This window comes from Chrysochloris asiatica, unplaced genomic scaffold (assembly GCF_000296735.1).
Source record: "Chrysochloris asiatica unplaced genomic scaffold, ChrAsi1.0 scaffold00001, whole genome shotgun sequence".
Taxonomy (NCBI): domain Eukaryota; kingdom Metazoa; phylum Chordata; class Mammalia; order Afrosoricida; family Chrysochloridae; genus Chrysochloris; species Chrysochloris asiatica.
This window is the reverse complement of record NW_006408519.1, coordinates 39,033,948-39,059,787: the sequence shown is the minus strand read 5'-3', so window position 1 is coordinate 39,059,787 and position 25,840 is coordinate 39,033,948. Positions and strand designations below refer to the sequence as shown.

At 41.0% G+C, this 25,840-nt stretch overlaps 1 protein-coding gene across 1 annotated transcript in view; it reads left to right on the top strand.

Moving 5' to 3' along the window:
- The window catches only part of ADCY8 (adenylate cyclase 8 (brain)), a 285,844-nt gene that overhangs the window by 218,607 nt on the left and 41,397 nt on the right, over window positions 1–25,840 (top strand). Inside the window, exons 10-12 of the mRNA XM_006830840.1 lie at window positions 1,699–1,788; window positions 14,388–14,560; window positions 23,824–23,902. Of these exons, the coding sequence (XP_006830903.1) occupies window positions 1,699–1,788; window positions 14,388–14,560; window positions 23,824–23,902 (342 nt within the window). The remainder of the gene's footprint in view (window positions 1–1,698; window positions 1,789–14,387; window positions 14,561–23,823; window positions 23,903–25,840) is intronic.

The following is a 25,840-nucleotide window of genomic DNA, read 5'->3' as shown; positions in this document are numbered from 1 at the left end:
TTAGTAATCTACCTGCTATGTGCCATGCACTAAAGAAGGAGCTTTGCCTACTTTTCATATTTAATCCTCACATAATCCCCGTGAGGTAAGTCTCATTATCCCCACTTTATGGCTGAGAAAACTGAGGCTCAGAGACATGAAATAACTTGCAAATAAGGTCTGTCTGACTTCATGACCCATGTTCAATTATATGCTAAGGGCTATCTCTGGAAGTGGGGACAGGAGGGAATGGAAATAAAATGACTTCCATTTGTTGGGCACCTGCTATGTTCTACAGGTAGGTATTACTGTGCCCATGCAATCGATGAGGCAATGATCATAGCAGGCAGATTGAGCATCTTGAGTATGACTTCCAAAGAGTTCTTTGTTGGCGTGACACATAGAACTGAACTCAGAGACATTCCAACTGCCACAATGTGTATCCGCTTTGAATTTGGTGATTCATGTTTGAATGGCTTTGGTCTTTGAATGGTACTTTGGTAGTGCTATAGACATATTCTGTGGATCTACCAATAGGCTGTATTGTCCATGACTTGGGGAGCTAGAATTTAGGGATGACTTATCTGCTTCCAGCTTTTGAACTTGGCACCTTGAAAGAAGTTAGTTGAGGTGTTGTCTTGTGGTTGAAACCATCAATGTGCCATTTGGGGCTGACAGATGCTCCCCAGGTGTTCAGACACCCACAATTGTTAACCCAGCCTTGGAGATTTAGACTGCCTTACATTGAATGAAGGATGCTCTGGACCAAAGAAAAGGGAAAATTACACTCTAGTGAGACTCATCACTGAATGGATATTTTATAGGGTATGGCAACTGACATGGAGGTATATAAGATCATTGATCAACAGCCTGAATCGCGAGTCTTGATGACCAACCATACATTTCTGGGGTGTAGGATTTAGCAATAAACCCCAGGTCAGGGTTACCTTTGGGGCCAACCATGCCACAGAGCTTTAGAAAGATCAGACGTTGGAGTCAAATAGACCTGCATTCAAATCTCAGCTCCACCACTGGCTAGCTCAGTGACTCTGGACAAGTTACTTTACTTCTCAGAGTTTCATCTTTTTTGTCTGTAAAATGGGGATTACGATAGTAGCTGCATCACAAGGTGCTTGTGAGGTTGGTTGTTTTTTTTTTTGTTTTGTTTTTTTGTTTTTTTTGTTTTTGTTTTCATGCAAAGTGTCTGGCACAGAGGAGGCAAATGGCTGAGACTAGCTGTTAGTTTCTGAGCACCACAGTCTTCAGCAGCAGTTTCTGATCTAAGAGATGCCCACTACTCCAATGCTAAGAATCTTTCTAGAAATGTGTCCTCTCAGATCCCTTGAATCCTGGACTCCCCTCACTGCTGAACTGAGACAGACTGTGTGTTTGCCCCAGACCTTATCTCCTGCCATCTGGCTCTATCTAAGCGAGGTGGCCCACAGAGCAGACTTAGTTTGGTGTCGTCACTGGCTTCCAAATGCTTTCTCCCAGCCAGCAATTCCTTTGAATTAGAAGAAGCTCTCAAAGCTGGTACTTACATTCTGAAGTAAGCGAGTGTCCCTATAGTGCGGGGTCTACCCAGACTCGTCCTGAAGCCCACCAGCTGATAGCATACGGATCCATGACCAACATCACACTGACTTTGTTGTTCCTGTGTTTTTTGTTTTCTGTTTTTTGTTGTTGTTGTTTTTTTTGTTTTTTTGTTTTAATCCGCAGCTGTGGTGTGATTTTGACAAGTCGATACCCTTGAAGAACCTGACTTTCAATTCCTCAGCTGTGTTTACAGATATCTGCTCCTATCCAGAGGTATTTATTTACAAGCTCCCCTTGGTGAGACTTGGGCATAGATATCCAAATACACAGGACTGGCTGAAGGCCTTAGGAAGAACTCAGGAAGCTTTCTCTCCTCCTTTTGCCTCTTCCTCCTTCCTTTATTCCTCCTCTTCAACCCCTTTTCTGCTTTTCTTCAACCTCCTAATATCTTCTTTTTCCTTCCTCTCTTCCCCATTTTCATGCTTTCTCTCCATCCATTTATTTTTTTTCCCTTTGTCTCTTCCTCATACATATCTCCACTACTCATTTCTCCAACTCATCTATAAACTCATATACTAGAATGTGCTGTGGTCACTGGTACTTGGCAGGACATGGTGTCATTGTTCAGACAGAGATGCCTACGTTAAAAAGGGAAGGAAAGAGACGAGATGGATGGAAGGATGGGAGGAACCCTAACTAAGCTTAAACCAAGTGGTCTGGAGAGTGTCCAGAGCTCCACAGTCAGGAGGCATCCAAGCAGGCAGGACAGGATGCCCATCATCATAACGTAAGTCTGACTCTCTTTGGGCCACAGAGTTATTGGCCTGACCCTTGTGGTAAGCCTAAGGAGTCAGAAAAAGGGCAACCCAAAACTCATACTGGAAGCTCTGGAGCAGGTGGAAGAACAATAGATAGACTCCATCAGACCTCAAGCAATGCTCAATCCCTGGATCCTGAGTAGGCTGCCAAACTCAGAGCACCCCCCCACACACAACATGTGAGTGAAGAAAAGGTTCTCTTTAGGCTCCTCTAAAATCATCTATGCCCCAAAACTGGTCTGAAATATTCTAAAAATGGGAGCAAGTCTCACCCTCTACCCTAGTTACAGAATGCCTACTTTATATGTATTGTTATTGTGGTAGTTGTGTGCCATCAAGTCATTTCCGACTCATAGCAACCCTGTGTAGGGTTTCTGAGGCTATGAAGTTTTACGGGAGCAGAAAGCCTCATCTTTCTCCCTCAGAGAGGCTGGTGGGCCCAAATCACAGACCTTGTGGTTCGCAGTCCAGTGCTTATCTTTCAGAGCCACTAGACTCCCTGATTTATGGGTTGTTGTTGTGGTTAAGTGCCTTCAAGTCAGTTCTGACCCATAGCCATCCTATATAGGGTTTCCAAGGAGTGGCTGGTAAGCTTGAACTGCCAATCTTGCAGTCCAAACCAACTTTGCAGTCCAGTGTATTAACCAACAGCACCAAGACAGTACTCCCCTCGGCTATTAATTCCATTTTATAGATAATGAAGCCAGGGCCCAAGAAATAACTTATTTATTTCTGCATTTCTGTCTTACTTACTTCCTTTCTTGTATCTTTCCTTCCTCCTTTTCTTTTAACTCTGTGATCAAGACTTGGTACAGTAATTTAAACCCTATAATCTTTATTCCTGGTGTCCTGGTGTGGTGCTGTAGGATAAGCACTGGACTATTAACCACAAGGTCAGTGGTTCAAACCTACCATCCTCCCCTCAGAAACCCTATTAGTTGAAATTGATACATGACACTTAACAACAACAAATCTATATTCCTGAACTGACACTTGCGAGTCGAGGCCCATCTTCAGAGCAGGAACTGGGCTACAGGGCTGGCTCCTGTTTGGAGTCTTCATGGGGCTGACGGTAGACCTGAACTTTTTTCCACCAAGTCAAGAGGGTAGCCTTGATTTACTGGACTTTGTTGGGTACCAGCTACCTTGAGAACTCCTAGGCTTGGAGGGTGTGTGGAATGGCACTGTCCCAAGAGGCAGTATATAAGCCAAGAGTCTGATCTTTAGAGTTTGTCAAAGCTGGATTTCATTCCCATCTGAGCTCCCAGTCTTTTTAGGGTTGGAATGTTGAATTAGTGACTAATCTCTCTGAGTCTCAGTTTTCTTATATGAAAAGTGAGAAAACGTAACTTCTTCAGCTGGTTATTGTGGAGTTAGGTAAGATGGGGTTCCCATGGTGCCTACCTTTGTAAGCTAGTGTATGTTGAGTTGTTAATATGGTGTCTGCCATGAGATAGAAATCTGTGACTCCACTTCAGTGTGAATCAACACTGTATCACCTTAGTCTCAAACCTGAACTTCTAATCTCAGGACCACGGCATTTGTGGATTCACCAAAGCTAACACGTTGTTGTTATTGTGTTAAGCACTGTCGAGTCAGTTTCAACTCATTGCAACCCTGTATGTGGTTCCGAGGTGCTATTGCTGAGTTTGAATCACTGACCTTGCAGTTAGCAATACAGTGCTTATCCTACAGAGCCATACCAGAACTCCATGTTGAAGAATGTTGTTGTTGTTAAGTGCCATCGAGTCGATTTCAACCCATAGCAGCCTTGTATAGGGTTTCCAAAGAGCAGCTGGTGAGCTTGAACCACTAACCTTGCAGTTCAAACAATTTTGCAGTCTGATGCATTAGCTCACAGTGCCACACTAGGACTATAGTGGTGGGCAAATGCTCTTGATCACATAGCTTCATTTCTGCTCCTCAGTTTTCTTATCTATAAAGTAAGGATAAAAGTCATCCCTTCATCCCTGGGTGGGTATAAAATTAACTTAATTTGTTAAAAGTGCTGAGAGCAACAATGTACACAAGTATGTGCTCAGTAAATGCCAGCCATTGTTATTACCCTTCATCATTTCTAGGGCAAAGGCTTTGAGCCAGCACTGCCAATATATTGTGGTTATTGGTAACTGCTGCCGAGTCAGTTCCTACACATAGTGACCCTAGTAGGGTTTCCAAGGCTGTAAATCTTTGCAGGAGCAGCAAGTCTCATCTTTCTCCTATGGAGCAGCTGGTGGGCTCGAACAGCTGATCTTGTGGTTCACAGCCCAGTGCTAATCCTACAGAGTATCCCCATAACCCTCTACTACAACCTCCTAATTGGACCCACCATTTGCCTTGCTGATATCTCGGGCTACACTCAGTCTTGCTAGGAATTTCTGAGCCAAACTAGAGACTATCAGACAATCTGACTATCTAAAAGGCTTAATCCTTTTTGTTCCCAAGCAAAACCACTTCATCTCTCTGAGTCTCCATTTCCTTACCTGCATACTTGACCATCCTACCTCCCTCCATAAGAATGAATGGCCAGTCCAAAATCTGTTACTAAGTGGAATGATTTAATACCTACATTAAGAAGCTGAGCTTCTACTGGAAGCTTTTCAGTTACCAAAAATGAGTGAAACAGTAGGAAATGGCTAGGAATAAAGCTATATTCCAGCTATCATTGGAAAGGCAGGCTAGTGAAGGGAAAAGACTTTCATGTAAATTTAAAGGATATATGCAAATCACATGCACAAACCCAGAGAGCCATTATCTCTTACCCCTGGATGTGGTCCTCAGGAGACTCAGTAGGCAGAGAACTGAGCATTTTTTAATGTAGTCCCTTTATTATCTGTTCCTACCTGTCTGAATAAACAGTGTCTATTATATTCACAAGAGCAGCTGGAGCTTACTCTAGTTTTAAAAGATTCACAGAGAGCCGATTTTCCAGAAAGGTATATTCTCTGTGTTTATATCTAAGCATCTTAGCACATTCTCTCCTTTGAGCTCCTCATTATTTAAGAGAGATGAAGCTGTCTGCTCCCATAAAGATTTACAGTCTCAGAAACCCCACAGAGCAGTTCTACTATGTCCTATAGGATCGCTATGAGTTGGAATCAACTCTACGGCAATGGATTTGTCTAAGTTCTACACAGCCTTCGAGCCCCCCTTTTTTACTGCTTGGTGATCCCAACTGCTTTTCTTCTTCGTACCTGCTCACTAAACCCCTATAGTATCATCCTTTCCATAAGTGATATAAGACATAGTTTCCATCTCTTTACACTTATAAAATGCTTAGACAGAGAAGATAATAGTTTACAGTTCATCAAAATTATGCAAAAGATTCAGCACAGGACATGGACCAGAGTCCCTGTTTAATAATACTCCTTAAATGAGAAAGAAGGTGATACTTACGGCCGATTAGCAGGGACACATTTGTCATCCACCTGAAGCAACAAAAAAAACAAAATACCATAGGTGGAATCTTGAACCCCATCCAGAATCTTCTGAGGTGGGAAATTTCTACTTGAAAGGACAAGCAGACCAGCATGGAGCAGCTAGAATAATAGAAGATACTTCTTAAAAGAAAGACTGACAGGAAAAATAAAAAACAATAACAGCAGTCAGACTGACAACTACAAGAACAAACAAGTTGCTCGCCCAGGAGACATCAAGGCAAGTGGTTGGGTCCCCTCAGGGCAAACCCCCTTCCAAGACTCAGACTCAAGGGGAATACACGAGCAAGCATATTGTCTGGCTGGTGACCACATTGGTCACTGAGAAGGGGAAGTGAGGGAGAAACAACAATGAAGCTGTGAGCTAAGTCCTACCACGTTCAATAGACTTTAAAAAAAAAAAAAAAAAACTACATGAAATGGTAAGTTTCAAGACACTGGACATCAAACAATGAAAGACAGCAATCACCGGAAAGACAAGATGCAAATGAAGTCAGCCTTCTGATTGCATAAGCTTGATGATCACTTTAAGGGAATTTTCATGCAGCAGTTCAGGAAGTGGGATCGCAGCCAGAACCCCATGGATTCCCTGATTTGTGAAGACAGAGCTGAGAGTCTGAGGAGACTAAGCTGAGGAGAGTTTGTAGCTCATGTTACCAAAGATAAGAGAATTTCACAGGGAGAGAAACCCAGAGATCTGCAGAGGCTTCAATGAATTTGTGTGCATTAAAAAACTAACCAGGGCTGGGGAAACAATCACCCAGTGAAAGATTGTTGTTGTCATTAAATGCCGTCAAGTTGCTTCCAACTCATAGCGATCCTGTATAGGATTTCCAAGGAGCTGGTAAGTTTGAACCACTGACCTTGTGGTTGAAACCAACCTTGAGGCTGAGTGTTTATGGTGCTTGGCAATTTCACAGGGCTGAAATTAGTATTTGTCCCTACCAACCAGACAGAATCAGATCATAATTTATGTAGAATTGAGTAAAGTAATCACAAGATTCTTATTTTAGTAGATTCTTGTTTTTGTAGATGACCACAAGGTCAGCAGTGCAAACCTACACGTTGCTCTTAGAAACCCTTTACAAGGTTGCATGAGTCAGAACTGACTTGACAGAAAACAGCAACTTATGCTGTTCTAATGCTTCCTAGCAATCTTAAAGGCAAAATCCAAAAGGTGAAACTGTTTCCAAGTATTTGCAAATTAGCAGAAAAAAATATCAAAAAAATATTTATAGGGATATAAACATCACCAGGCTCAGCATGGTGAAAGCACATTCATTGTCTGGTATCCATTCAAAGATTACCAGGCAAATAAAGAGGAAAATATGACTTATAATGAGGAAGACATAAAACAATGTCAGTCAACCCAGAACTGATGTATGTGTTATAGCTAGCAAACAAGGATAGTAAACAGTTAATATGGTTGTATTCTAAATGTTCAAAAACTTTAGAGACATAGAAAATCCACAGAAGATTTCAATTGAATATCTAGAGATGAAAATTCTGATATAGAAGATGAAAACTACATTGGGTGGGGTTAACAACATATTAGGAATATTAGAAGGAAAAAGTATGACATTGAGGATATAACAATTGATATTGTCCAAAATGAAATACAAAAATAAAAAAGAATTAGAATGTAAATGAAATCAGTGAGCTGTGGGACAACTTTAAGCAGCAAAATGTGTGTGTAATTGGAACACTAAATAAAGAGGAGAGTGGGGAGAAATAATAGCCAAACCTTTCCCCAATTTTATGAAAACAATAAATCTACAGATCCAACAACCTCAAGAACCCAAAGCACAAGAAACATGGAACACACACACACCCTAAAATGAAAAACAACAACAACAACAAAAGAACAAATTGATAAACTGAATATCATCAATTTAAAATGTCTGTTCTTCAAAAGACTTGCTGGGAGAATAAAAAGACAAGCAAGACTTGGAGAAAACTACATGCAACGTATGTATCTGATAAAGTACTTGGATCCAGAATATGCATAGCTCTCAAAACGAAATAATATAACAGCAAACTCAACTCTTGCCTTCATTTTTCATTTTTTTTGGTTAACTCCTAAAGTAGGAATCCAAACACTGAGTGATTTAAAAGGAAATTTTACTCGCAGAGTTCCTGGTGGTCCAGTTAACCAAAGTGTTCATGGTCCAAGTCCACCCAAAGGCACCTGGAAACAAAGTCCTGATAATCTGCCTTCAAGAACTCAGTCGCTGAAAGCCCTATGGAGCACTCGTTGTGAAGTGCTGTCAAATCAATTCTGACTCAGACTGACCCTGTATAGGGTTTCCAAGTAGCAACTGGTAGGTTTGAACTGCCAATGTTGTGGTTCACAGTCCAGTGCTGATCCTACTTTAGAGACATAGTAAATATATAAAAGGTCCAAATTGAGTCTACTCTGACACGGAGAGATATGGTAACTGATCATTGGTTAGTCACTGTAATGTTAAAGTTTCAGGGAGTGTACATGGTAACATTCAAATTTCCCCAAACTTCTACATTAACAGACCCTCCAAATAATTTAAACAGTAGAGTCAATGTCAGATAGCTTCACTATAGTTTAAAAGTTTTTCTAATCAACCAGAAAGCTGCAAAATATGCTCATTTTGCAGCTACACCGGACTACTTTTGGCTTATGGCTAACTACATAGGAGAAACTTTCCCTTCCATCCAACAGTAATCAGTATTTGGAATTGTCTTTACTCACAAAGAGCCAAAAGCCATACTAGCACAATGTGATACAGAAAGAAAACAGAGTCTACGTCCCTGAAGCAGGGAGGATCTATATGGCCCACGTATGCAGGAAATGCACATATGTCAGATGGTTGTGGTAGAGGCTGTTTGTTGGGAAGTAGCAGAAATTGAAACTAAAGACATGAACAGAGCTCTTGACCTTGTCAAGACATTGGATGTTATCCTGAAAACAATGGAGAACCATTGGAATGGTTTTGATCACTCCTAAATGAATGTCTAGTTAGCATCAACTATGGTAGTGAGTCAGGCTGCTAATCTCAAGGTCAGCAGTTTGAAACCACCAGTTACTTTTTGAAAGAAAGATGAAGCTTTCATTCAGTTCCTATAAAAATGTACAGCCTTGGAAACCCTATACAGGGTCACTGTAACAGGGTGAGTTGGAACTGATTCCACAGCACACCACCACCACCACCACAAGTGGTAGCTATCAGACCAGATACTGAGAATACCGCCGAAACATGGGCAGGACTCTTGCCTGCTGAAGGTCATAGTGTTGCAAAAGACAATGACATTAAGCAAGTAAGGAGTTCACATTCTATTCCAAGTCATGGGAAGCCATGGGAGTATTTATACAGGGCTGTGACATGATTGGATTTGCATTGCAAGACCATCTCTGGAGCTGCTGAGGAGCATAGTTTGATGGGGAACCAGAGTTTGAAGCAAGAATCCAGAAAGGAGTTGTAGTCAGTGATGATGGCTTTCTCTGGGTTGATGACTGTAAAGAAATGGACAAAAGAACAATTTGAATTAGGCTTGGGATGTCACATCGGTAGCCTTGATAACAGAGTGTCTATGGGGAGGAAGGAAAGAAAGAAGTCTCTAACTTGCCCCACGGGGCAGATGGTAATATCATTTCTTGAAACAGGAAAGAGTAGTTTGAAGGAAAAGGATCAAGAGTTCAGAGAAGGGCAAACCTAATTAAAGGAATGAGATGATCAGATTGGAACTGTGGGAAGATTGCTGTTGTCCTAGGAATCAGGAGATCTGGTACGATAATCAAAACAGTTGTTGTTATTGTTGTTATGTGCCGTGGAGTCAGTTCCGACTCATAGTGACCCTGTACAAGGTTTCCAAGGCTGTAAATCTTTATGGGAGCAGAAAGCCTCATGTTTCTCCCGCGGAACAGCTGGTAGTTTCAAACTGCTGACCTTGTGGTTCACAGCCCGATTCATAATCACTACGCTACCAGAGCTCCTTTAGCACCTGTGTAAACTAAGGATGTCCACGAACCTATAAAGGTCTCAATTTCCTCCTCCTTAAAATGGAGAAGGAGACCAGGTGGCGCAGTGGTGGAAGCCCTTGGCAACAGTTTGAACCCACAGTCGTTCCATGGAAGAAAGATGGGTTTTCCTAAAAATAAAAGCCTTAGAAACCCTATGGGACCATTCTACTCTGTCCAATAGGGTCGCTACAAGTTGGAATTGATGCAGTGGGTTTGGTTTGGATTGGGTAAAATGGGGAGCTTTGGAGGAAGATTTTCTTGTAAATAGGTCCCAAACCACATTATATATTTTCAAGCAAAGGGTCATGGTGCAGGGCTATGAGTTGGTAAGAACAATACTGATTCAGTCAACAGACAATCCTATAATGTGTTCCACCAATTAATAGCTCTCTATTCTCTAGAAATCTAATGAACCTTTTAAATTCTCACCTGATTCAGTTAAAATAGAGATTCTTAATGGAATCAGGAATTTTAAAGACAGTGATGAATGCATACCCATTTCACTTTTGGGCTTTAATGCCTGGTGCTGTGTGACCTTGGACATGTCACTGAACCTCTCTGAGGTTAAGTTAAATAGGCTTTATTGGATACTTGTAAGGCAAGAAGGGACCCTCAGAGCCTTTTCATTGCCCCCTAGTGTGACAGGCAGTTGTTTGGGATTGTGTAGAGGTGGGAACTCTTCACCCTTGCTCCTCTATCTTTCAGTTATTTAAAGTCACACAGCCTTGCCTACAAAACAATAGATATTACTGTGGCTGCAGGCAGTCTATAATAAATACAACTATGTAGGGAGTTCTCTGGGAAAATGAGGTGGTAGGACCTAGTGACTCTATTAGACATCCGATGGGGACTCCTGGAGAAAGGGGAGTTCTTGGACCCATAAGAAGTTGGGATGGTCCAGTCTAAGGCAGCCCACTGACAAGCATCGCAAACATGTAGGATCATTTTCTAGACATTCCTTCGTGTCTTACGTCACACTCACTAAGTCTCAGGTGTCATTGGATTGGGAGTCATTGTAGTAATATAAAATGAGATAACTCGGAGGCAGCAGCAATGACAACAGCATGCTAACACAATTGGTTGAGGCAACAGAAAACAAGCTATCAACCATTATGCATAGATGACTAGAGTCCTGGTGTGATGCTGTCAGCTAATGCATCAGACTGCAAAGTCATTGGAACTGTAAAGTCAGTGGTTCAAACTCATCAGCTGCTCCTTGGAAACCTTATACAGAGTCACTATGGGTCGGAAACAACTCGACAGCACTTAACAACAACAACAACCTTCCTGAGGTTGGGTAGAGAAGGGAAGGGAGCAACACACTTCAGTTTTTCTGCCTGTTTATGTTACTAATGAGGAACCCTGGTGGTGCAGTGGGGTAAACATTGGACTGTGAGTTCTCTGATTCAAATCCACCAGTTACTCCTCAGGAGAACGATGAGGCTTTATGATCTTGGAAACCCAATATAGAGTCACTATGAGTCTGAATCAACCGGCTAGCAGTGGGTTTTCATTTTAGTTTCATAAGTTGTTAGTGAAAAAGAGGAAGACCCTCAGTCACATGGATTGACACAGTGACTGCAACAATGGACTGAAACACAGCAACAAGTATGAGAATGGTACAGGACCAAACAGTGCTTCGTTCTGTTGTGCATAAGGTCACTGTGACTTGGAACCAAGTTAATGATGCTTAACAACAATGTCACTAGTCCTTCTTATGTGATTCTCTAATACCATATACTCCAAGGAATTCTTTCTCCTGGCACCTACCTTTGCAGTCATGCTACTCTATGTTCCCAGAATGCTCTTCTTTCTCCATTTTCTGTCTTGTGAAATCCATTCTCTAAAGTCGAGTTGAAGCTCTCCTCTTCTGTAAAGCCTTCTCCATATTCCCCTCCTCCTCGCAGGATGGGTTCCTGCCTCCATACTCCAGGAGCATCGGATGACTTGCTATCAGAGCATAGACCACCTTGTATTACCGTTGGCTTTGCTTCATCTTTTAGGCCACGCCTCCTTTAGACCTGTGCTGTCTCTTATTTACCTTGAGTTCTAGTGATAGCACCAGACCTTGATTGCATGTTTATTCCTTTTTTAAAACTTAACTGTGTGCTCCCAAAAGTTTTTGTTCAAAGGGCACAATCATTTCAATGGCTCTTGATTTGGTGCATGATTCACAATTTGCATGGACAAAGCCATGCACTACCCTTTATTGTGATGCACGCCATAATCAAACAGCACCCTGGGGATCAAATCCCCTTTCCTTTCACCATTAGCCCAACTGAATGAAGCTCTTGGAAGTTTCTCTAGATGGAGAAAATAAACTCCAGAGGATGACCTTATCTCCTGCTCATCTTACTCTCAGCTTCCAACACAGACATCAGGATGAGTTGCCTAAAGTATCATGCCCAAGAAAAGATCCTAAAAGAAGTGGGAAAAAGCTTAGGCAAGGACATAATTGGATATATTAGAAAAGAAGAGGCAAAAATAAAGAACTTGCTGGACACTGGACTCCTTGAGAGGGCAAGGACAATGCCCTCATTTTTGTTTGTTTGTTTATGCATCCACCCTGAGCTCCACAAAGACACTGGATCTTTGTCTTCAGTGGGAACTCTGAGTCAGGGCTCCATCAAATTTGAAGAAAAGATGTAAATAAACATTCCTTCCATTGCTGCTCAAGGAGTCTTGGGAATTCTTACCCATCTTCCCAACCCATACAAAAATGGTCTCTCCATGTAATAGTAGCCAGAGGTTAACCAGTTGTTACAGAGAGTCATGAATAATAATGCCAAAAGGTATTTAGAAATTATTGAGCCTAGTACAGTATGCCCCAAATTTATTGTTTTTTTTTCCATATCTAAGTATCATCTATAATAGTATTGATTTTTCTTTTAATCAACTCACCCTTTTGGCTTAAGTACACACTTTGGATTCTTCCTAAGAAATTATAGCTGTGAAATCTTAGGCAAGGATATTAGATCTAATGCATTTAAATAGCTATTTAACATATTTGTTAATTCCTTACCTAAAATCCACCCATCTTAGTGTGAGAACACTTAAGAAACTTAGTCTAATCAAACCAGTTAATTAATAAGAAAAGTCAGGCATGAAAAAGTGAATTGCCTAAGATTCCCTGGAGTTGGAATAATTACACAGACCTTCTGACTCTGGACTCAGTGTTCTTCCAGTCATATGTTCATGCCTCCATTCTAGAAGAAACAGTCCTGAGTAGGTACTGAGGTTGCAGAGATGAGGAAGAATACAGAATCGAGTAACCACATAAAATACTCTTCATTAACAGTTGAAACATACTTACTAATAAATCTCTATGTACTACCAAAGAGTATTCAGGAGCAATGATGAGGGGACTCCAATCATCCTTGTCTCAGCCAGGCTGCCTTTACCCACAAAGTCACACTTACCAGGACTGGTTGCATCCAGATGTACTAGGTGCCACTTTATAGCTGTGAGATCTTGAACAATTTATTTAAACTTGATGAGCCTCAGTTTCTTCACCTATAAAATGGGGAGTTGACCATTCCTATCTTGACTAGTTATTTTGAAAATTACAAAAGAAAATGTATGTAAAAATCAAAGTACTATTTGATTTTTAACAAGGTGAGCCCTTGTTAATGTGGGTTTTACTCTTTTTTCCCTTGCTGGCTGGTCATATTCTGAGCCCACCAGAATATTATATTGTGATACTTCGCTAAAGGAATTAGGTTGAGGAACCTCTCAAAGATGGCAGAAATTTGGCATGGCTACTCCAATATGGTGGCTATTCCAATAATCTCACTCTTGGGTGTTCCAAATTTACAATCTGAACAGTTCTTAGGGAGGTTTAGAGGAATGAGACAGTATCCAGAAGCACCTAGAGATCTCCAGAAAGTTTTTAAGAGGAGAGGACACCTTAGCTGACATTTGTCAGAGAAGTAAGGACAAGAGTTGAACAAGAGGGCATGGAGCTGCAGAGCACTGAGGCATGGGAGAGGAAGGATATATTTAGGAAACAGCAAATAGTTAGTGAGATAGGAACATATTTGGGGGTTTGGAGAGTGAAAGGAACCCCGACATACAATGACGGGCCCTTGTAATTTTTGCTAAGAGAGAACATAATCTGAGGGACTGGAGAGCAGAGAAGTTTAGGAGTGACATGATCAGATGTGTGTTGTAAAATACTAGGTAGAAGTCACAGTGGGGAGTGTGAGATAGAGGTAGGCAGAGGTGTTCTGGAGCTGTACAATGCAAGCCCTGGAATAAGAGAACATAGAGCGCATACAGCTACAGAAAGAGGGTGGAAGGAGAAAGCTGGGTGGATTTGAGGAAACAGACTCTGCAGACTCCGTGATGGCTTCCTGTGGAGTTTAGGCAAAAGAAAGGGAGCAAAGATGAGACCAAGGTCTCTGGTTTGGGGGATGATGCAAATGGTGACCCCATTCACAGTAAGAGGAGCGGAAGTTTGGGGTTGGGAAATGTAAAGTTCAGCTTGGGATCTGTTGAATTTAAAGAGGCCTTGAGAGCTCCACCTGGAGACAGCTAAATAAGGAGACCTACCCAGATCCATGACTAGGGGAGTGAGGCTTAACAGGATTGATATGAGTAACGACCTGCATGCTCTGATTCCAGTATTTCGTCTTCACGGGTGTGTTGGCCATGGTGACCTGTGCAGTTTTCCTGCGACTTAACTCCGTCCTGAAGCTGGCTGTACTGCTGATTATGATTGCCATCTATGCCCTGCTGACTGAGACCATCTATGCAGGCCTCTTTCTGCGCTATGACGACCTGAACCACAGTGGAGAGTAAGTGCCACCATACTGTTTTCCATCATTGCCGGGTCAGTGGAACAAAGAGCCCAGTGGGGATATCACCAACACAGAGTTATTGGAACTTGAGAACTGGTTGGATATTGACTTAATGTTTCTCAACTCATACAATCTCTAGCTTACATGTCTAAGCAAAATATCTGCTTCTCAGCTTTTCATATATGTGAATTACAACTACTCCTCACTTATTGACAATCTTGTTGTATGACATTTATGATGACTTTGAAAAACATTCTCAAGCACCTTCTGCAATGACCCAGACCCCATGAAGAGCTGCAGTCAGGTTTGGGGCACCCTCCTTGGACCACCATGAGTGATATACCAGGGGCCCCAGCAGCAGTTATGCCACACATGACACGGTAGCACTCCAGCAATAGGATACCTTCTCCCACTAGTCCACAACATCTCAGTCCAACCACAGAGCATGTAGAGTGACAGCAGGAAAACAGGAGGTTGTGGGCAGGTAGAGGGAGGCTAGAAAATTGTCTGAAGGTACTAGAGAGGTGATGAATGGGAGAGGGGAAGGAATCATGCAAGGCTTTGAGACTATGGCAGACAAAAGATGAGAGACATCCCTGCCCACAGTAGAGAGACAGAGAAAGGAAGGATGCTTGGGGTCACTTTTCAGGGTGGTAGGGAAGGGGGGCCCACCAAACCACTAGGCACAGCCCCTTGTTGTTGTTGTTGTTGTTGTCAGATGTCATCAAGTCATTACTGACTCATAGTGAGCCTATGCACAACAGAGCAAAAATGCTGCCCAGTCCTGGGCCAACCTCACAATTGTTGCCACACTTGAGTCCATTCTTGCTGCCACTGGGCCAATCCATCTCACTGGGGGTCTTCCTCTTTTTCTCTGACCTTCCACTTTACCTAACATAATATCCTTCTCCAGTAGTTGGTTCCTCCTGACAATATGTACAAAGTATGAGAGATGAATTCTGGCCATCCTGGCTTTCAAGGAGCACTCTGGCTGTACTTCTTCCAACAAAAATCTATTTGTTCTTTTGGCAGCCCATGGTACTTTCAATATTCTCTTCCAATACCTTAACTCAATTCTTCTATGGTCTTCCTTATTCACTGTCCAACTTTTGCATACATATGAGGCTATTGAAAATACCATGGCTTGGGTCAGGTACACCTAAATCTCATATAATGTCAATTTTGCATAATGACCTAGTCTTTGGAGCCTAACCATGTCAGTAAGTGAGGAATGGGTATACAAGTTAATTACCTTATTTTCCACATATAATACATGCACGTAATAATATCCATGTGCATATATAGCATGGATAGGACATATGGATAGGACACTAATATGTAAAGGGATTGTGATAGGTGTTGTGGTGGCAATGTTAACCAACAACTAGTTGCATTCAGCATTTTTAAAAAGATAAAATATTTCAGCTATTGTTGAAGTTCCCTGTATAACCTTCCAATGTCCAATTACCCAGAAAGAAAGGTAAGCACAGGTTGAATTCTTAATGAAAGAACAGAGGTAGCACTTGATCTTTCTGTGAATCTAACAATAAGTTAGGCCTTTACTATTCTTCATGTGACATTTTCTACATGGCTCTGGGAAGACAGAGAGGGAAGAAGCACAGGGAATCAGGGGCCAATTACCCAATAAGCAAGGTAAACCTGGACTTATTTGTGCTTATTTACATAGATTTCACCACATCAAACCCTGTGAAATTTAGTCACTACAAATTAGATTCACAGAAAGATCAAGTACTGCCTCTGCCCTTTCATTCAGAATCCAGCTGCCCGCAGCCCATCCTACATGTCTACACACACAATAGATAAAGCTCTGAACTTGTGCCAAAGATGTGAGTTTGCATCCTGTCTCCCACACAAATTAGTTGTATGGCCTTGGGCAAGTGATTTCTTCTCTCTGTGGTTCAGTTACCCTACCTATAAAATGAAAGGCTGATAAAGAATACTCCATACTGTATGGTATACGTGATCCATTAAAACTCACGTAGCTGTTTATTTTATCCTTTCAAAAAGGCAGAGATATAAGTATAACTTCTTGTTGTTGTTAGGTGCCATCCAGTTGGTACCAACTCATAGCGACCCTATGCACAACAGAATGAAACCCTGCCTGGTCCTGCAGCCTCTGCACTATTGTTGTTATGGAATCAAGCATAACAACATATGCCATTCCATCTTGGTGGAGATAACAATGCCTCTATGCCATTCCATCTTGGTGGGGAGCTTCCTAGTTTTCACTTACCCTCCACTTTACCAAACATGATGTCCTTCTCCAGTCCCTGGTCCCTCCTGATAACATGTACGAAGTATGAGAGACAAAGTCTAGCTATCATGGCTTCTCAGGAAGATTCTGGTTGTACTTCTTCCAACACAGATTTGTTTGTTCTTCTGGCAATCCATGGCACCTTCAATATTCTTCTTCAAGCAATAAGTCAGTGTCCTGGTGTGGCACCCTAGGATAAGCACTTGATCTTAAGGTCAGTTTGAACCACAAGATTGGCAGTTTAAACTCACCAGTCACTCCTCAGAAAGAGTCAGAAGTTACTCAACAGCACTTACCACCACTAACAAGCTATTACTCAAATGCATCAATTCTTCTATTGTCTTCCTTATTCATTGTCCAACTTTCACATGCATATGATGCCACTGACGTAGTATGGCTTGGGTCAGATGCACCTTAGCCCTTACACTGATATTTCTGCTCTAGAACACTTTTAAAAGGTCTTGTGCAACAGATTTGCCTAATGCAATACATCGTTTGATGTCTTGACTGCTGCTTCCATGAATGTTGATGGATCAAAGCAAAATGAAATCTTGACAACTTCAATCTTTTCTCCATTTATCACGATGTTATTTATTGCTCCAGTTTTGATGATTTTTGTTTTCATTACGTTAAGATGCAATCCAAACTGTAAGCTATGGTCTTTGATCTTCATCAGTAAGTGTGTTAAGTCCTCTTCCCTTTCGGGGAGCAAGATTACATCATCTGCATATCACAGGTTGTTAATAAGTCTTCCTTTAAGTCCTCTTCCCTTTCGGGGAGCAAGATTACATCATCTGCATATCACAGGTTGTTAATAAGTCTTCCTCCAATCCTGATATCACATTCCTCTTCCTATAATCCACCTTCTAGAACTATTTGCTCAGCAATAAAGATTGAATAAATATGGTGAAAAGATACAACCCTGGCAAACACCTTTCTTGATATTAAACTATTCAGTATCCCCTTGTTTTATTTGAACGACTGCCTCTTAATCTATGTACAGATTCCTCATGAGCACAACTAAGTGTTCTGGAATACTCATTCTTCACTTGTTATTCATAACTTGTCATTATCCACATAGTCAAAGTACAAGTAAGCATCTTTCTGGTATTCTCTGCTTCCAGCCAAGATCCATCTGATGTCAGCAATGATAGTCCTAGTCCCACATCCTTTTCTGAATCCAGCTTGAATTTCTGGCAGTTCCCTGTTGGTATACAGTTGTAGCCATTTCTCAGTTATTTTAAGAAAAAAATTCCTTGTATGTGATATTAATGGTATTCTTCGATGATTTCCACATTCATTTGGGTCATCTGTCTTTGGAATGGGCACAAGTATGGATCTCTTCCAATCAGTTGGCCAGAGAACTGTCTTCCAAATTTCTTGGCATAGATGAGTGAGTACCTTCAGTGCTTCATCAAGTTGTTGAAAGATTTTAATTTGTATTCCATCAATTTCTGGAGCCTTGTTTTCCCCCAATTCCTTCAGTACAGCTTGGACTTTGTCTTTCAGTATTATCAGTTCTTGATCATATTTTGCCCATAGACTCCTTAGATACTGAAAGTTGAGGCTTTATTTTCTTCTTCAGTTCATTCATCTTGGGAAATGCTAAGCATATTCTTCCCTTTTAGTTTTCTAACTCCAAGTCTTGGCATATTTCATTATAGTATTTGACTTTATCTTCTCAAGCTGACCTATGAAATTTCCTACTCAGCTCTTTTACTTCTTTATTTTTTACATTCACTCTAGCATCTCTAGATTAAAGTTTCGAAGAGAGTTAAGTTTCAAAGTCTCTTGAGGCATCCATTTTGGTCTTTTCTTGTTTTTCTAGTTTTTTCATGACCTTTTGCTTTCTTCTTCATGATGTTCTTGATGTCATCCCACAGACCTTCTGGTCTTTGGTCATTAGTATCTTATGTATCAAATCTATTCTTGAGATAGTCTCTAAAGTCAGATGGGATATGCTCAAGGTCATATTTTGGCTTTCATAGACTTGTTTTAATATTCTTCAGCTTCAACCTAAACTTGTATACGAGCAATTAATGATCTGTTACACAGTCAGCCCATGGTCTTGTTTTGGTTGATAATATTGAACTTCCTACAGATGTAGTCAGTTTGATTTCTGTGTATGGCATCTGGTATAGCCACATTTTATGTTGTTTAAACAGGTATTTGCAACGAATAAGTCATAGGTCTTGCAACATTCTATCATGAGAGCTCCAACATCATTTTTATCACCAAGGCCATATTTTCCAGCTTCTGAGCCTTCCTCTTTGTTTCCAGCTTTGACATTCCAGTCACCAGTAATTATCAATACATCTTGATTAAATGTTTAAATAATTTCAGAGACTAAAGAAGTTGGTAGAATTCTTCAATTTCAGCATCATTGACTTTAGTGGTTGCTTTATAATTTTGAGTAATAGTGGTATTTAACTTGTCTTCCTTGTTGGCATATGGATATTATCCTATCACAGAGAGCATTGTACTTCAAGATAGATCTTGAAATGTTCTTTTAGATACTAAATGTGACACCATTTCTCTTCAGTTTGTCATTCTCAGCATAGTAAACCATATGTAAACCATAGTAAAACAATTCAAAATGTCCAATACCAACCCATTTCAACTCACTAATGCCTTGGAGATCATTCTTTATGCATTCCATTTCATTTTTGACAACTTCCAATTTTCCTAGATTCATAGTTTGTACATTATATGTTCTGATTATTAATGGCTGTTTACAGCTGTTTCTCCTCGTTTTGAGTTGTGCTCCATCAGCAAATGAAGGTCCTGTGGGCTTTGCTCCCTTTGTGTCATCACTGTTGATTCTACTTTAGGAGGCAGCTTCTAAAGTAAAAGTAGCTTTTGAGTGCCTTCCAACCTGAGGGACTCATCTTCCAGCACTCTGACAATATTTTGATGCACTTCATCTTCCCACACTAGATTTGGCAATCTTCAGCTTATATTCATTTGATTTTCAGTGGCTAAACACTCAGAAGTATTCCACCTCCCCTTCTTCCTAGTTTGTCCTAGTCTTGAAGCTCCACTGAAATCTGTCCACCATGGGCGTCCCTGCTGGAATTTAAAATGCTGGTGGCTTGGCTTCCAGTATCATAGCAACATGCAGACCACCACAGCTCTTAGTTAATATTGCTACTGCAACACCTGACCACCACCCTCAAACTGTTCAACCCCTTCACATGTTAGCATCCTATGCTATCTTTTTGCATATATATATTATTTATGTGGGTGTATACATGCAGAAATAAATGAATAAGGAAGACCATAGAAGAATTGATGCATTTGAGTTACGGTGTTGGAGGAGAATATTAAAAGTACCATGGACTGCCAAAAGAACAAACCGATCTGTGTTGGAAGAAGTACAGCCAGAGTGCTCATTGGAAGCCAGGATGGCCAGACTTCATCTTTCATACTTCAGACATATTGTTAGGAGGGACCAGTCACTGGAGAAGTTTATCATGTTTGGTAAAGTGGAGGGTCAGAGAAAAAGAGGAAAACCCCCAACAAGATGAAATGGTACAGTGGCAGAATCAATAGGCTCAACTGTAGCAATGATTGTGAGGTTGGCCCAGAACCAGGCAGTGTTTCATTCTGTTGTGCATAGGGTCGCTATGAGTCGGTACTGACTGAATGGCACCTAACACCACCAACAACATATGCAGAAAATAAGGTAATTAACTTGTACACCCACTCCTTTCTTATTTAAGTGATTGGAACTATTTTCACAATTTATCACTAAACACAAAAGTAAGTTACATAGTAGTGGGAACCAGAAAATCTTTCTAAACATGTTGGTATACCTTTGCATGGGAGAAAAAGGCATGGAATTTGGCATTTATTTGACTCCAAAATATTCACCGTTGTATTTTTCTGACTACTAAGCTGGAAGGTGATCCTCATTTTCTTTTTTTGTGAACTTCTTTTGCTATTTTCTAAATTTTCTACAATTATCATAAAAGTTTCTGTAGTGAATAACATTATAATTAAATGTTAAATTTTATGAAATTCCGGATAAGATGATCATGCTCTGAGGATCGTGGTAGCCATGAGAACTTTATTGTTCTCTGTGTTTTAACTTAACTATGTACTTTCTATTAGCAGACAGTCTAGGTCATAGACAGTTGGTAGCATTATTTCAGTGATTTGACTAATACAAATAAATCCATTCAAGCTGTCTTTATTTTTAAGTTCCTGCCACCCAATATCAAACAAAGCACTGTCCCTGCTTGGTGCAAATGGTTAATTCACTTGGCTGCTAACAAACAGGTTGGAGGTTTGAGTTCACCTAGAGGCATGTCAGAAGAGAGGTCAGGTGATCTACTTCCAAAAATCAACCATTTATAGGTTTGCCAGATGATATCTGTACATGGGTATTTACCTTTGCTGCAAATATAGCCATGAATGTGGTGAAGCGTACAGGGGGCAAAGTTATGAAAACTTCTTAGACATAACCAGCCATTTTGAGGTATTGCGTCATTGGGCCTAAAGGTTCAGGACCATAGTCTCAGTGGATAACATGGCAATTGACATTATATAGTCCACAAAGACAATGATCTGCATCATACTTTGTCCAGTAGTGACTAAAATCTTAGAAGCTCTTGAACAGCCATCTTGGGTACAACTATCGGTCTCTTCCTTATGGAGAAACGAAGAGTGACAAAATTTGAAGACACATGGATACAATCAGTCCATTGGACTAATGGACCACGTGAACATCAGTCATTATGACACTGAAACCAGAATTGGATGGTGTCTGACTACCAATACCAAGTGCTCTGATAGTCACATTAGATGGTCCTGGATTCAGTTGGAGAAAGTATGGAACAAAACTCAAAATCATAAAAAGTTCCAGGCTTCCTGGTTATACAGAGACTTATGGAACCCCAATATTATAGCCATTGGTTACCCTCCAAGTCTAGAACTAAACTTATTCCCACAGTTCAATTTTCAGCCAATCAATAGGTAAATCAATAAGAGAAACACCACCACCAGTGAGGAACACACACCAAAAAATGGTCAACCATTTGACATCAAAAGGGAAGCATTTACTTAAGGATTAAATCCAGAAGGGCTGGGAAGGAAGGAGGTATGGAACAAGAAACCAGAAGGAAGTGGGTTAAGTAATGTTACATCAAGGGGGTTGCAATCTGTGAGCAAAAAGTGTGGTGGTTTGTTGAATACAAAACTGATGATCTGCTCTGTAAACCTTCACCCAATTCACAATAAAAAGTTTTAAAGTCAGCCAATTAAAATCCGAGAAAGCACAGTGCAACTCATGGGGTTGCCATGAGTTGGAATCAGTTCAACAGCAACTGAATTATAATATTGCACAGATTTTAGCTACTTGGCTCTCTCCAAAAGTACTTCAAAACTTATAAAAGCTATAGAAAAAAAAGAACCCTGCTAAATTCAGGTCATAATTCTTTGTGGCTATTCCTCAGTCTGGCTGGTTTACAATGCATATTCTCCAGGCTCTCCTCAGACCATTTTTCCATCTAAAATCCATCCTAAAAAGTCAAAGACTGTTCATAAATTTCTCTCGCTTTTTCCTGAGTTTGCTCTAGTCATCTATCTATTTCTTTTTGGACAATCAACTCCGTTTAAATGATTCAAGGTGCACATCTTTTTTCTCTTGAATATGTGTTTCAAATGATGAATTGTTGGTTCTCTGTTTCATAAAGAAAGGGATATCATAAATGCCAGGCAGAGTAAGAATGCACACCACATTCACAAGCAGAAAAATGTAGGATTGTCCCATTCAAACTAAACTGTGTGAGCGAGTGGGTCGTGGTTTTAAAAGCATCACGCCAAGCCTTATGTCAAAACAACAGGCCAATTCCTTGGCCACGCACTTTTTTAAAAGAAAAGTTTACAGTTAACTCTCAAAATAGCTCTTTAGAGTGGGTTTGTTGGCCTTACTTTACATATGAGGAAACTGAAGCTGAGCGAGATTGTCTCTCCAACATGGACTCATTGCCAGGAACTGCTAGAGCCAGTTTTCAACAATCAGACTTCTTGGTCCTAAAGTCGGTGTGTCCACTCATACAATGACCAAATATTTCTAAATTGGAAAGGCCAGGTTCTAGTTCAGTATCTACTACTCACTAGACATAACCTTGAGAATGTGACCTTTCAGCACCTCCTTTTTCTCATGTGTAAAAGAGAGACATTAATATATCGACATGTGAAAATGGGGGTAAACATCAGAACTGATGTAAGAATTTAAGGAGTTAATATTTGTGAAAATACTTTGAATAGGGACTGCCATTTACCAAGCATGACATATGTCTCATAAATAGACTAACATCTAAAAAAAAAAAAAAAAAAGTGGTGATTTTGTCTTCATGTGTATTTTGGAAATGAGAACGCATAAAACAGTGCTCTGCAAATTGAAGGCATTATTGTTGTGAGTGCATTGGTTCTTTTACAGAGTTTGACCTGGATGACTTCATGTCCTTGGGGGTACAGTGATTGCCAATGGTTGCTGTTGTTAATTGTCCTGGGGTCCACTTTGTCTTATGGTGACTGTACACCTATCAAACCAAAACCAAAACCCATTCCCCATGGAGTCAAAATTGACTCAGAGAATCCTATAGGACAGAGGAGAACTGCTTCTTAGGATTTCCAAGACTGTTCATCATTAAGGGAACAAACAGTCTCATCTTTCTCCAGAAGAATGCTGCTAGGTTTGAACCACTGACCTGTGGTTAATAGTCCAATGCGTAACTCACTGCATCATGAGGGATCCTTGACTTTATGTATAACAGAACAAAATGGAGTCCAGGCCTGTGCCATATTCATAGTTGTTGGTGTGTGTGTTCTGATTTCCAAATTTGACTCAGAGCAACATTTCTGGTTTCCTTTTACTTATCCCATTCCTTTCAGAATCTCAGTTTCTTCACAGATCTCTTTGATGTTCACCCATGGTTGTTAGTAACTAGCCACCTTTTCCCCTTTCTTCTTCCAACAGAGATTTCCTAGGGACCAAGGAGGCATCTCTCCTACTGATGGCCATGTTCCTCCTTGCTGTGTTCTACCACGGACAGCAGGTAATCAGACAATGTATTCAAGCTGTCCTAGTGACCTGTCATTTCCTGTTGACTGGCTGCAAGACCTCCATTGTGCTCTCCGAGAAATATCTGCTGGATGCTTGAGGTTCTCAATGAATCAGTCCCTAATAAAGACCATTTCTGATGTGGTGTTGTAGGATAAGCACTGGACTAATCATTGCAAAGTTGACAGTTCAACATCACCCCCAGTCTCTCCTCAGAAACCCTATATAGGGTTGCTCTGGAGTAGCACTTACTTGAGGGCACTTAATAACAACAACAATGAAAAACTAAGCTGAAGATAATTTTGTAGACACTGTAATTTTAACACCCTTCAAATATACTTCTTTCAAAGAAAGCTTTCTCCAGAAAACAGAGTTTTCCATTTCTGCCTGAGGCAAACCAGAATCTCTCCCAATTGTGTTGCCTGAGTAAAATGACTCCTATCAATGTTATGTGCTGCCCTAGGTGAACATGAGGAGCCTTGGTGTGGTGCTGTAAGATAAGCACTCGATCTCAAGGTCAGTTTGAACCACTAGGATCAGCAGTTCAAACTCACCAGCGACTCCTCCAAAACCCTATACAGGGTTGCTATGAGTCAGAACCAACTTGACAACACTGACAATAACAACAAGGTAAACACGCAGGTTGGAGGACCATCTGAGACAGGAGTCTGAGCCCAGCTCTAATTCTCAGTAGTGTGCGGCCTTGGGCATGTTACTTCTCTCCCTGAGTCTCCATTTTTCTCTCTGTATATAATAATGGTTTGTTGTTGCTATTGTTAAGTACCTTTCATTGATTCAAACTCATAGTGACCTTGTATAGGGTTTCCAAGAAGCAGTTGGTGGGTTTGAACCACCAACCTTGTGCTTATCCTATAGTGCCACATCAGAACTTCCTAATAAAGGTGATTGTAGTTGTTAAGTGCCACTGAGTCAATTTCATCTCGTAGTAATCCTGTATAAAGTTTCCAAGGAGTGGCTGATGGGTTTGAACCACCAACCTTGTGGTTAGCAGTCCAGTGCTGATCCTATAAGGCCACATTGGACTGTCATGAGTATTGTTTTCAGATTACTACACTATACTGCTTTGCATGTATACCACAAGTGCTCCATTGTCAATTTGTACTAATTAAATCAAGTGCCTGCCAGATGGAGCCTGGTTCCCTTTGAACCTCATCTGTTTGCCATGACCCGGCCAGGGCATTCTGGGTTGTTGTTGTTGTTGTGTGCTGTCAAGTCAGTTTCAACTCATAACAATCCTGTAAAAGGTTTCTGAAGAGTGGCTGATGGGTTTGAGTTGCCCACCTTGTGATTAGCAGTCCGGTGTTTATACTAGAGCGCCACACAGGACTCTGGCATCATCCGTGGCATCCAGAGCTCCAGTATCCTAAGGGAGTTGTTATTGTTGATAACTTCCCCTGACTCAGGACAACCCCATGCACGTTGGAACAAAACACTGCTCCATCCTCCACCATTCCCACAGTCTAGGTTTTCAGGAGCCCTGGTAGCATTCATAAAATTTCATTGACTGTTTTCAATAATACAATGGGGTACATGATCTGTGTGGAATGAACTCATCCAAGGATTACAAGAGTACAAGGAACTAGTCCTGTGTGGGTACATGAAACCAGGCTTCACCCAGGAGGTGATGTCTGCTCTCAAAGAGCAGAAGGAATTCACCAGGACTTGAACATGAGTGTAGTCAACTTTACCATCTAAAAGCACTGTCAGTGCCTGCCAGCTTCACTGCTTTGGTCCCCAGTCCATCTATCTTTGCTCTATGTGCTCTCTGAGAGGGAGAAAAACAAAGAAAGACTGCCAGCCAGAACAGAAATAGAAACAAGTCACTAGGAAATTACCATGGAAACAGGGAGGTAATGAACCCTGGGAAGCCAGAGATGAAACAGTCCCAAACCCCAAAACCTATATGATGGTT